The sequence below is a fragment of the Ceratotherium simum genome, chromosome 3, assembly GCF_057802395.1.
Source record: "Ceratotherium simum simum isolate JZ-2026a chromosome 3, ASM5780239v1, whole genome shotgun sequence".
Classification (NCBI taxonomy): Eukaryota; Metazoa; Chordata; class Mammalia; order Perissodactyla; family Rhinocerotidae; genus Ceratotherium; species Ceratotherium simum.
Window position 1 is genome coordinate 44,820,847 of NC_141902.1, and position 13,187 is coordinate 44,834,033.

Below are 13,187 nucleotides of genomic sequence, written 5' to 3' on the forward strand. Positions count from 1 at the left end.
ATATGTTCTTTGGAGAAGTGTCTGTTCAGGTCTTTTGCCCATTTTTTAATTGGGTTGTTAGTTTTTTTGTTGTTGAGATGCATGAGTTCTTTATATATTTTGGAGATTAACCCCTTATCAGATGTATAGTTTGCAAATATCTTCTCCCAATTGTTAGGTTGTCTTTTCGTTTTGTTGATGGTTTCCTTTGCTGTGCAGAAGCTTTTTAGTTTGATGTAGTCGCATTTGTTTATTTTTTCTATTGTTTCTCTTGCCTGGTCAGACATGGTGCTTGAAAATATGTTGCTAAGACCAATGTTGAAGAGCATACTCCCTATGTTTTCTTCTAGAAGTTTCATAGTTTCAGGTCTTACATTCAAGTCTTTAATCCATTTGGAGTTAATTTTTGTGTATGGTGTAAGGTAAGGGTCTATTTTCATTTTTTTGCATGTGGCTGTCCAGTTTTCCCAACACCATTTGTTGAAGAGACTTTCCTTTCTCCATTGTATGTGCTTGGCTCCTTTGTCGAAGATTAGCTGTCCATAGATGTGTGGGTTTATTTCTGAGCTTTTGATTCTATTCCACTGATCTGTGCGTCTGTTTTTGTGCCAGTACCATGCTATTTTGGTTACTATAGCTTTGTAGTATATTTTGAAATCAGGGAGTGTGATACCTCCAGTTTTGTTCTTTTTCCTAAAGATTCCTTTAGCTATTCGGGGTCTTTTGTTGTTCCATATAAATTTTAGGATTCTTTGTTCTATTTCTGTGAAAAATGTTGTTGGAACTTTGATAGGGATTGCACTGAATCTATAGATTGCTTTAGGAAGTATGGACATCTTAACTATGTTAATTCTTCCAATCCAAGAGCACGGAATATCTTTCCCTTTCTTTGTGTCTTCTTCAATTTCTTTCAGCAATGTTTTATAGTTTTCAGTGTACAGATCTTTCACCTCTTTGGTTAAGTTTATTCCTAGGTATTTTATTCTTTTTGTTGCAATTGTAAATGAGATTGTATTCTTAATTTCTCTTTCTGCTACTTCATTGTTAGTGTATAGAAATGCAACTGATTTTTGTATGTGAATTTTGTATCCTGCAACTTTACCGTATTTGTTTATTACTTCTAAAAGTTTTTTGGTGGATTCTTTAGGGTTTTCCATATATAAAATCATGTCATCTGCACATAGTGACAGTTTCACTTCTTCCTTTCCAGTTTGGATCCCTATTATTTCTTTTTCTTGCCTGATTGCTCTGCCTATGACTTCCAGTACTATGTTAAATAGGAGTGGTGAGAGTGGACATCCTTGTCTGGTTCCTGTTCTTAGAGGGATAGCTTTCAGTTTTTCACCATTGAGGATGATATTAGCTGTGGGTTTCTCATATATGGCCTTTATTATGTTGAGGTACTTTCCTTCTATACCCATTTTATTCAGAGTTTTGATCATAAATGGATGCTGTATCTTGTCAAATGCTTTCTCTGCATCTATTGAGATAATCATGTGATTTTTATTCCACATTTTATTAATGTGGTGTATCACGTTGATTGATTTGCGCATGTTGAACCATCCCTGCATACCTGGAATAAATCCCACTTGCTCATAGTGCATAAACTTTTTAATGTATTGTTGTATGCGATTTGCTAGTATTTTGTTGAGGATTTTTGCATCGATGTTCATCAGTGATACTGGCCTGTAATTTTGTTTTTTTGTGTTGTCCTTGTCTGGTTTTGGTATCAGGGTAATGTTGGCTTCGTAGAATGAGTTAGGGAGCTTCCCTGCCTCCTCAATTTTTTGGAAGAGTTTGAGAAGGATAGGTATTAAGTCTTCTTTGAATGTTTGGTAGAATTCACCAGGGAAGCCATCTGGTCCTGGACCTTGATTTTTGGGGAGGTTTTTGATTACTGTTTCGATCTCCTTACTGGTGACTGGTCTATTCAAATTCTCTACTTCTTCTTGATCCAGTTTTGGAAGGTTGTATGATTCTAAGAATTTATCCATTTCTTCCAGATTGTGGAATTTGTTGGCATATAGCTTTTCATAGTATTCTCTTATAATCTTTTGTATTTCTGTGGTGTCTGTTGTAATTTCTCCTCTTTCATTTCTGATTTTACTTATTTGAGCCTTCTCTCCTTTTTTCTTGGTGAGTCTAGCTAAAAGGTTGTCAATTTTGTTTGTCTTTTCAAAGAACCAGCTCTTGGTTTTATTAATTTTTTCTTTTTTTTTTTTTAGTCTCTATTTCATTTATTTCTGCTCTGATTTTTATTATTTCCCTTCTTCTACTGATTTTGGGCTTTGTCTGTTCTTCTTTTTCCAGTTCCTTAGGTGCATTGTTAGATTGTTTATTTGAGATTTTTCTGGTTTGTTGAGATAGGCCTGTATTGCTATAAATTTCCCTCTTAGAACCGCTTTTGCTGTATCCCATAAATTCTGGCATGTCGTATTTTCATTTTCATTTGTCTCCAGTTATTCTTTGATTTCTCCTTTGTTTTCTTCGTTGACCCAATCGTTGTTCAGTAGCATTTTGTTTCATCTCCACGTATTTGTGGCTTTTCTGATTTTCTTCCTATAGTTGATTTCTAGTTTCATACTGTTGTGGTCAGAAAAGATGCTTGGTATTATTTCAATCTTCTTAAATTTATGGAGACTTGTTTTGTGGCCTAATATGTGATCAATCCTGGAGAATGTTCCATGTGCATTTGAAAAGAACGTGTATTCTTCGGTTTTTGGATGGAATGCTCTGTATATATCTACTAGGTCCATCTGTTCAAGTGTGTCACTTAAGGCCAATGTTTCCTTATTGATCTTCTGTTTGGATCATCTATCCATGGGTGTAAGTGGAGTGTTCAAGTCCCCCACTATTATTGTGTTATGGTCTATTTCTCTTTTTATGTCTGTTAATAATTGCTTTATATATTTAGGTGCTCCTACGTTGGGTGCATAGATATTTACAAGTGTTATATCCTCTTGTTGGATTGTTCCCTTGATCATTATGTAGTGTCCTTCTTTGTCTGTTTTTACAGTTTTTGTTTTAAAGTCTATTTTGTCTGATATGAGTACTGCTACCCCAGCTTTCTTTTCATTGCCATTTTCGTGGAGTATCCTTTCCAGCCCTTCACTTTCAGTTTGTGAGTGTCTTTAGGTCTGAAGTGTGTCTCTTGTATGCAGCATATATATGGGTCTTGTTTTTTTATCCAGTCAGCCACTCTATGCCTTTTAATTGGAGCATTTAGTTCATTGATGTTTAAAGTAGCTATTGATAAGTATGTACTTACTGCCATTTTTTAACTTTTTGTTTTCTCAGTGTTTTAGTAGTCCTCTATACAGAATTGATGGTCTCTTTAGTTTGACCTCTGTCTGCAAGCTCTACTCTTCAACTGCCTTCCTCCCTCCTTTTATGTTTTTGATATCATATCTAACCTCTTTTTTGTGCATTTGTATCCATTACCCTCTTATCATGGAAATAGATAATTTTTCCTATTTGTGATCTTCTCTTTTCCCCTTAAATCAGTCCCTTTAACATTTCTTGTAGCACTGGTTTCTTGGTGACAAACTCCTTTAATTTTTGCTTGTCTGGGAAACTTTTTATCTCTCCTTCCATCTTGAATGATTACCTTTCCGGGTAGAGTATTCTTGGCTGTAAGTTTTTTCCTTTTAGCAGTTTAAATATATCGTGCCACTCTCTTTTAGCCTGTAAGGTTTCTGCTGAGAAGTCAGATGATAGCCTTATGGGGTTTCCTTTGTATGTAACTTGTCTTTCTCTTGCTGCTTTTAGGATTCTCTATCTTTAATTCTGGACATTTTGATTATGATGTGTCTTGGTGTGGGCCTCTTTGGGTTTATCTTGTTTGGGGCTCTCTGTGCTTCCTGTACCTGGATGTCTGTTTCCTTTCTTAGGTTAGGGAAGTTTTCATCTATTATTTCATCAAATAGATTCTCTGCCCCTTTGTTTCACTCTTCTCCTTCTGGCACACCTATAACACAGATGTTAGTGTGCTTGATGTTGTCCCAGAGGTCCCTTAGACTGTCCTCACTCTTTTTAATTCTTTTCTCTTTTACCTGTTCACCTTGGGTAATTTCTTCTAGTCTTTCTTCCAGCTCACAGATCCGTTCTTCTGTATCATCTACTCTGCTTTTGAGTCCCTCTAGTGAATTTTTCATTTCCAGTATTGTAGTCTTCATTTCTGATGGGTTCTTTTTTATATCTTCCATTTGTTTGTTGACCTTCTCACTGAGTTCATCCCTTCTTCTCCCCAGATCAGTGAGCATCCTTAACACTCTTAGTTTGAACTCTCTGTCAGGTAGGTTGCTCATTTCTGTTTCACTTAGTTCCTTTTCTGGGGTTTTGTCCTGTTTCCTTCCTTGGAATGTATTCCTTTGCCTCCTCATTTTGCCTCTTTCCCTGTGCTTGTGTCTACGTATTAGGTAGGTCAGCTACGCCTCTTGCTCTTGGATAGGTGACCTTATATAAGTGATGCCTTAGGAGCTCTGCAATGTGCTTCCCTCAGTTCTCAATGTTCCATGAGTGACCCCTATGTGGGCTATGTGTGTCCTTCTGTTGTGGCGTGTTTGCTCTCGTTGTAGGTGCCCAGGGAGGCTGAGTTATGCTCCTGGCCAGCTGTTGTAATGCTCAGCTGCTTGTAGTTGTTGTGGGCCCTTCAGTCTCTTTATCAGGTGTTGGGATCCCCAGCACAGTTGGCTGCAAGTTCTAATACCACATTTGTGTTGCAGTATTTCTTTTAAGTGAGTAGGCCCCCAGCGTGGCAGGTTGTTAGGCTCAAGGGCTTACAATTGCTATAAGCCTCCAGCCTTTAGGACTCTTGTCAGCTCTCTGAGGATTGCAGCTGGGTGGGGCTGGCCTCAGGCATGGGAGCACCTAACTGTTTCAGGCTTTGGAAGTTGGGGCAAACCCCCTGTGTGGGTCTTTGAGAAACACAAGTCTTCTGCAGCTGACAAGCCCCGCTGCCCACAGGTCCACACACACAGTCAACACAGTCCTGCCCCACGTGCACGCCCCGACCTCCTGCAGTGGACCCAGTCTCTCCATGGCGGGAGCCCCACACACTCCACCACTGCCCCACACTCTCCGTTGGCTCCTTTTGCATACCCTGCCCCACTGAAGTGGGCTCAGTTGCCAGGCTGCAGAGAATCCAGTCACCAATCTATGCAGGCCCACAAGTTGCCTGAGGGCTTGTTGTTGGGTGGGCCGAGTCCCTAGGGTGGGCTGCCTGCCCTGGCTGAGCTGGATTAAATCGGTGCTCTAGTGGGTGGGGCAGACCGTGGGCTGGCAGGCCCCAGGGAGCACTCCAATGGTGGCACGCCCACACCAGGCCATAACAATGGCTGCCGCCAACGTCCCAGTCCCTGGAGAGGTCTCACCTCTCACTGCAATGCACTTAGAGCCTATCAGGTGAGTCTCTTTTCACCACAGCACTGTGCACCTTTCTTTCTGGTGATTTTAGGTTGCTTTCTGAAACGGGTAAGTTTGCGCATGGGCCCTTTAAGAGCCGGTTTTAATTTCTCTGCGGGGGCCGGCCTGGTGGTGCAAGCGGTTAAGTGCGCATGCTCTGCTGCGGCGGCCCGGGGTTCGCCAGTTCGGATCCTGGGCACGCACTGACGCACCGCTTGTCAAGCCATGCTGTGGCAGTGTCCCATATAAAGTAGAGGAAGGTGGGCATGGATGTTAGCCCAGGGCCAGTCTTCCTCAGCAAAAAAAAAAAAAGAGAGGAGGATTGGCAGATGTTAGCTCAGGGCCAATCTTCCTTACAAAAAAACAAAAAAAATTTCTCTGTGAACCAGCTTTTCTGGGGGTACACCCCAATGTTTTAGTAGCAGGCAAAGTCAGATATTATGCCACTTGTCTCAATTGTGCTGGGTCCACAAAATGCCCACAGCGGGAGCACTCCCCGGCTCAGGGACCCGCTCCTCCAGGGAAGGCTGCAGACCTCTGGGCTGCTCTCAGCTGGCCGTGAGGTGCTGCAGCTTGTGAAGGTGGCGTTTTTTTCTCTCCAGAAGGGAGTTTCTGCCTCTTCCACCTCGATTAGGATTGTCCTTTGTTGCAGGAGTTCCTCTTATCCAGTTTTCAGTTATCTCTTGGGGTAATTTTTCCACGAGTAGTTGTAAATTGGCCATGTCCACAGGAGGAGATGAGTTCAGAGTCTGCTTACGCCACCATCTTGCCTTCTCTCCTAACTTGACTTTAAAATAATATCCAAGTTGAGTTTCAATTTTTATCACAAGTAATCTATTATTAAGTCATCAATTTATAATTCCTCTGAAATTTGCTTATACTTTATTGAAATGTGTTGGCTATAGATTTGGTCTGTTTAAATAACTGACCACATATTATCAAAGCAAATGATAAAATTACTTAAGTTTTTTGAAAAACTTATAAGGCAGTATTTTGAAATATAAAATCATAAGAATGAGATCATATTCCTCCCTTAAAAGTAAGTAAATAAACAATTCCTATTGTTCCTCCAGTTCTTTATTGTCATTGAGTTCTTTTTCTCTACCAAAAAAAGGAGGCGTTGGGGGATGAGAGGTATATGGTACAATAGATATTTTGCCTCTTAGATGGTCTTTGGTCAAAAGTGTGAGAGCCAATTGCCTGGATTTAATGTTTAGGATTTTCGATCACAATAAGATTTTTAATCAGAAAACCAGTAAAAGCTATCAGAAGAAGTGATGATGACTATTTGATAAAGATTCAAAGCTGCAAGAATTAGATTTGAACATGGAATGCAGACCCTCCCAAACGCCACTCCACTTCTGTTTCGTGAAATGCTCAGTAGATTAAAAAGGAAAGAAAGAAGTATCAAAACAAGACTATAAAATTGGGGTATATTTTAAATGCTTACATAAATGTTCAATGCATATTGATAAAATGCAACATAATGATACCATTCCTAAGAAAATTACAGGATTTATTAAAAATGTTAACGTATATGAACCCTTAGATAGTATGGCCCAGTAATGGGATACACGTTTAAAGTTGTTTGATATTCTTCTGTCTTAGGTCGGGTTCCCAGAAGTAAACCTTTGGATGAAAATTTGAGTGCAGATGAATTACTAAGGAAGGGCTTCCTGGAGAACTGTCAGCGAGCCCAGAAGCAGGTCAGGGAAGGGGAAAAGCCAAGCACGAGTATGCTTTCAGAAGTGCCAGCTGTCCTGACCCCACGGGGAGTACTGAAGTGTAGTCAGGACGGGGCAGGGAAGCTGGGCTTTCCCACTCCTGCACCAGTGATGGTGGCAGGGAAGGGGAGGAGGAACCCACAGGCACCTCTGGCTCTTGGTGACTCAGAGCAGCTAGCTCCCCTAGCCTGAGGCTGTCCTCAGAAAGCACAGAATCACCACCCAGGCAGTTAGAAGCAAACACACAGCAGCCAGCAGAGGGGCATATAGAAATGGTTCAAGGGATCCGAGGGGGTCTGGGCAAAGCTGGCAGTGTCTCCTACAACATCCACGTTTACCATCCTTTGATCTTGTCAGCGTGTCTCTGGAGATGGTATCAAACATTACATTTGAGGCCCCTCATGGAGGTGAGGCCTCATGGAGCTGATCCAACTGACCCCTCCTAGCCTAGTATGATGGGACCTGGGATGACCAAGATGATCCTACCACTATGTTCTGTGGTTTTAGTACATTCAGTGAAACTGACAATGGTTAAAATAGCAATCTTCCTAAAACTTCTTGACATATCTAGGTTTCAATCCCAAACATTTTTTAAATTAAACTTTTTATTTTGAGAAAATTGTAGATTCACATGCAGTTGCAAGAAATAATATCAAGAGATCTCTTGTAACATTTACCCAGTTTCCACCAATGATAACAGCTTGCAAAACTATAGTACAGTATCACAACTAGGATATCCACTTTGATACAGTCAAGACTCAAAACAATTTCACCAAGAAAGGATCCCTCGTGTTGCCCTTTTATAACTGTACCCACTTTCCTCCTTCTTACCAACTCCCTCCTTAACCCCTAATCTGTTCTCCATTTCTATGATTTTATCATTTCAAGAGTGTCACATAAATGTAGTTATATAGTATGTGACCATTTGGAATTAGTTTCTTCACTCTGCACAATTCTCTGGAGATTCATACAAGTTGTTGCATCTATCAGTAGTTCTTCCTTTTTATTGCTGAGTAGTATTCCATGTATGGATGTAACACAGTTTGTTTAATCATGCACCCACTGAAGGAACATCTGGGTCGTTTCCAATTTTAGGTTATTACAAACAAGCTACTATGAACCTTCCGGTATAAGTTTTTGCGTGAACGTTAAGTTTTCATTTCTCTGTGATCAACAACCTGGAGTGCAATTGCTGGGTTGACTGTCAGCTGCATGTTTAGTTTTTAAATAAACTACCAAACTGTTTTCCAGAGTGGCTGTACTATTTTACATTCTCACCAGGAATGTACGTGTGATCTGCTTTCTCCTCATCCCAGCCAGCACTCAGTGCTGTTGCTAATTTTCATTTTACCCATTCTGATAGGTGTGTCGTAATAGCTCATTGTGATTTTAATTTGCATTTCCCTACTGGCTAATGATGTTGAATATATTTTCATGTGCTTATTTGCCATCTGTATAACTTGTGAAATGGTTGTTTGTGTCTTTGCCCATTATCTGCTTTTTTTAACTGTTGAGTTTTAAGAGTTTTTAAAAATATATTCTAGATACTAGCCCTTTGTCAGATATGTAGTTTGCAAATATTTGCTCTCAGTCTATAGCTTGTCCTTCATCCTCTTAACAGTCTTTCACAGAGCAAAAATTTGTAATTTTGATGAAGTCCAACATACCAGTTTTTTTTTAATGGATCATGCCAAGTCTAAGAATTCTTTGCCTAGCCCTATATCCTGAAGATTTTCTCTTGTTTTTCTTTCCTAAAAGTTTCATAGTTTTACATTTTACATTTAAGTCCATAATCCATTTGAGTTAATGTTTATATAAAGTGCATGGTTCGTTTCTTTGCCTACAGATATCCAATTGCTCCAGCACGGTTTGTTGAAAAGGCTCTCCTTCATCCGTGTGTCCCTAGCCTCCTCCTTGTGGAGTCACCAGGGCTGATTGAGTCCCTCCACTATAGGCCACAGCTCCTAAAAGGTGGCCTTCCACATAGCTTTCTCTCCAGATTCTGTTACTGCTCCCTCCCCTTACCCCTTCACCAGACCCAGGGCGCTGAATCCTCCCCTATGGTTTCTCCATACTCTGCCCACACCTTTGTAAATAGTCTTGTTATTAAGCTCTCCTCAAATTACCCAATTTAAGTGAGCCATCTGTTTCCTGTCAGGATCTCAATACATCCTACAAATGATAAATTTTCCAAATCCCAAACATCAGACATATACTGTCAATTGTCACAAAGCAACAATCATTTATTTTTTTTGAAAAGTCATTTACAGGTATTTATAGGCAAATGGATTTCCACTTTAAGACAGATAAAGATAAGAGCATGTCATTAAAACAGCATGCAGTCAAACATTTCTTTCGTTGTTTCATTTTGTTTTAACTGTGTTTGTGATATTTCTAAGTGAAGTATTTGCTCATCCAACTGCTATACCATTACTGTAGTTAACAGTCAAATACTGATTATCCATGTGTACTGCTCACGTCATTTATACTCTCTGCATCTATTTGTATCAGGAACTCTTTGTATCAGTTAACACTCTCCTCAACCAGACTAAGACCATAGCCCTGCTCCATCTCTGATAAAGGTGATTAGATCACCCATAAATGTCTATGATCTATACCCATGCTGATCCCCTTTATGAGGATAGATAATCAAGAACTAAGGTATATGCAAAATTGATGAAAATACATTATTTCCTAGTTGTATAAAAGGAAACAAAACTATTTACGAAGTTAATGGTAGTAGAAGTAAAATAAAATCACAAACCTTTACATAAAAATATTAGAGCAGTGTGCTTGATTTCTGATGATTTCTATCCAAAAGAAGTTTCCCATATTTTATTTAAAACTTAGCAAATATATCACAATTACAACCATTAAGTTGTATCTACATAGCCAAAATGAAGTGGAGTTAAGGCAATTGTCCAGACAACTCAGGATAAAAAGACATTCTACAATAACGGCCATATATCTCTACGCAAAGGCAAGTAAAGGTCTGAAGCCGTTTTCTGCTGATCTAAACAACCAAATCCACTTCTGCCATATTTACCTATATTATTCCAAAGTTTCAATGTTTTTGACCAAAAGCCTTGGGGTCTCCACTACCTGAATGTTGATCTCAGTTATGCCATTCATTCTGTGAGTATAGACCCAAACTAAAGGAAAAAACTGAAGGCTTCACCTTAACTATACAGGTTATCAACCTCGACCCCTAATAAATGGAAAATTTGCTTTTTGTAGACTCATGTTAGGGCCGAAATGGACCTCTGAATTCACCTAGCCCACTTCCCTCATTTTACAAACAAGGAAATTGAAGTCTAGGCAGGTTCAGCAACTTGCTCAAGGTCACATTGATGAGCCCCAATCCAGTACCTTCCCTGCACAATACTTAATTACACTATCGGCTTTCCAGCACATTCACATGTGGCAAACCTTTCCAAATGTTTCGTTCGATACATTTTCTCCCTCCGTATTTTGTCTGATAATATCTAGAAAAGGTGCTAAGGATACATGTAGGTTAGGGACTATCGTTCAGTCACATCCAATCAAGAGGCTATTTCTCCATACTTTCAAATAAATTCAGTACTTTAAATAATAATGGAGTCAATTTGGATATTGAATATGAAAAACACTGGTTTGTTTGCCACTTTTTAAATCCATGCACTCATGAGCTTTTTTGGGGGGGGCGGGGAGGGAAGGAAGGAGAAATATGATAAAATCAGAAATGGCTGATAGATTTGACCTCTTCAGTTTGTCACATGCTGCATACAAACAGTCCAATAGCAAAGATTGAGAAATACTAGGCCAAAGAGTTTGGGCCCCAACCCTTTAATCAGCCCATGGGACAGGCAAACGAAACAGACCAGCGCTTTCAGTGGCTTTTGATTTGATTCACTGGCACAGACACAGTCCAAATTCAACATCAAATTTATTTTAACATTGCAGTGAAAGTGCTACTAAACAGAAAATGTAACAAAGTCAATAACTATCAAGAAAATTGCTTCTTAGTTTTGTAACAAGGAAAAAACATTTTTTTGGCAAATGGTTCTGTAGTCATAGAATATGAAGACACTTAGAACTAATCTCCCCGATATGACAACGCCCCCAGATTATCAAGTTGAAAGGCACATACCACTGCCCCAGCAGTTCATTCAAGTTGTCTTTAGCATGTGAAATTTTAATTGTGCTTTTAGCTTGTTGTCAATGCAATATGGCCTTAAAAAGTGACATCCGTGCATATGTATAATTTCTTTTCAAATGGACCAGTCCTCTTCCCCTTTTAAATTTTCACTTTCTGAAGATCAATTTTTGTTAGTTCTTTGTTTTATAAATGACCTAGTCCATGATGGTCTCAGAAAGATGCACTTCACAGTGTGTCCTCTATTTTATCCAGAAACCAAGTTTAAATGATCTTTGCGTCCTCGCACAAAATGGACTTGCTCGAAATAGTGTGATGGCACTTCCATATTGTCACTTGCTGGAATTCGAAAGTCCTGGATTACTATCTTTTCTCACTGGCTGTTTAAGGCTTACTTCGCTTCCAGAAGAGATGATTGGCAAACTATTATCCATGTGGTATCTGATAAGGTGGCCGACATTATCAAACACATGATCTTTGGTCCTCACCTTGAAAAGGAAGTACAAATATATTTAAGTTAAATGATAATATTCCTGCAAGATGTCAACAATCAAGAAGGAAAAACAGACATATCCCTGAAGGAGATATTTTGCTGAATAAAAAGAAAAGGTACTTTTCAACTCTGTATGCCTTAGTAAACAATTTTCTCATTCTCCATTATCTTTTTAAAGCAACTGTCCCTCCCAGTTAGGAAAATGGTAAGGACTTGTCACTCAATCCAAATTTGCAACCAAACACTTCGCCATGTTACTGTTTGATATATTCTATCATGTCACCATTCCTATAAATATTTAACTGAGTTGTATACCAGCATGAATCCCAGGATTACAATTATATCCCATCAAGCACAGTGCTTCCATAATATCCTGTCTCTGTAGGAAGTAGGCCCTCTGGAGAAGTCCTGCCTCTTCTTGGAGGCTCAACACAAATCCTGTCTCCTCTAAAAAGCCTCCTCAGACCTTTCTAATAGGTATTCATGTCTCCTTCCTGCAGACTTCATGGTAGCTGATCCATACATATTTGTTACCTGGAACTTCTTATCTGCATTGCCAAAGGAACTCAGTTTCCCTAGGCCTGCCTTGTCCTGGGCTTTCCTCCTGGTATTATTGTATCCTCACCCTGTGCACGGGCAGAAGACATGACTCTCCTTCATGACTCCATTGCCTCGGCAGCCTGGCCCTAACGTACGGCTGTCTGGAGGGTGGAACTGTCCAGGAGAGGGAAGGCATGCAGCGAGGGAGCACCTTCTTATATAATTCTGCTACCTCGCCACAGGGATTCATTGAGTTCTGTCTAGACATTGGTTTTCAGCATATTAAAAACACACATACTTATTGGAATAATTGACCAAATTTGAATATGGACTGTGAATTAGATAATGGTATTGTACCAACGTTTAAATTTCTTGATTTTGATCATTGTACTGTGGCTATGTGAGAGAATAGCCCTATTCTCAGGAAATACACACTCAAGGATTAAGAGGAAAAGGGCACAATGTCTCCAATTTACCCTCAAATGGCTCCAAACCTTGAAGACATTTTTATCTTCTCCATCTCATTCCCAATCCATGTCAAATCAGCCGATCAGTTTTGCTAGTCTGTGTTCTTAATTCCAGCTCACTCTGCCCTCCCCTCTATATTTCTCCTGCCTCCTTTCTGGTTCAGGCTTTCACTAGTTTTTATCTAAAATCCCCTAATTACTTTCTCCGTCCCTGGTCTTTCCCCTTTACCCTAATCGATCCTGCATACAAATATCAAATTAATCTTCCTAGCACAGGGATTATAAACTGGTTCCTCTCTGGCCAAATACACTAGGAGATGTTTTAGTTTGCTGGCGGGGTAAAGCGGAAGGTGCCCAATAGAAATTTTTGTAAGTATTTTGAATTAAAAATGGGAGGATTTCATATAAAAATCAGGTATTGCAGCTTCTTTGAAAAAATCAAATCT

At 39.6% G+C, this 13,187-nt stretch overlaps 1 protein-coding gene across 1 annotated transcript in view; it reads right to left on the reverse strand.

Annotated features, from left to right (window-relative positions):
* Nucleotides 1-11,012: 11,012 nt before the first annotated feature.
* The window catches only part of SHC4 (SHC adaptor protein 4), a 124,689-nt gene continuing 122,514 nt past the window's right edge, over nt 11,013-13,187 (reverse strand). The window contains exon 12 of the mRNA XM_004421552.3: nt 11,013-11,729. Within this exon, the coding sequence (XP_004421609.1) occupies nt 11,574-11,729 (156 nt within the window). The 3' untranslated portion in view covers nt 11,013-11,573. The remainder of the gene's footprint in view (nt 11,730-13,187) is intronic.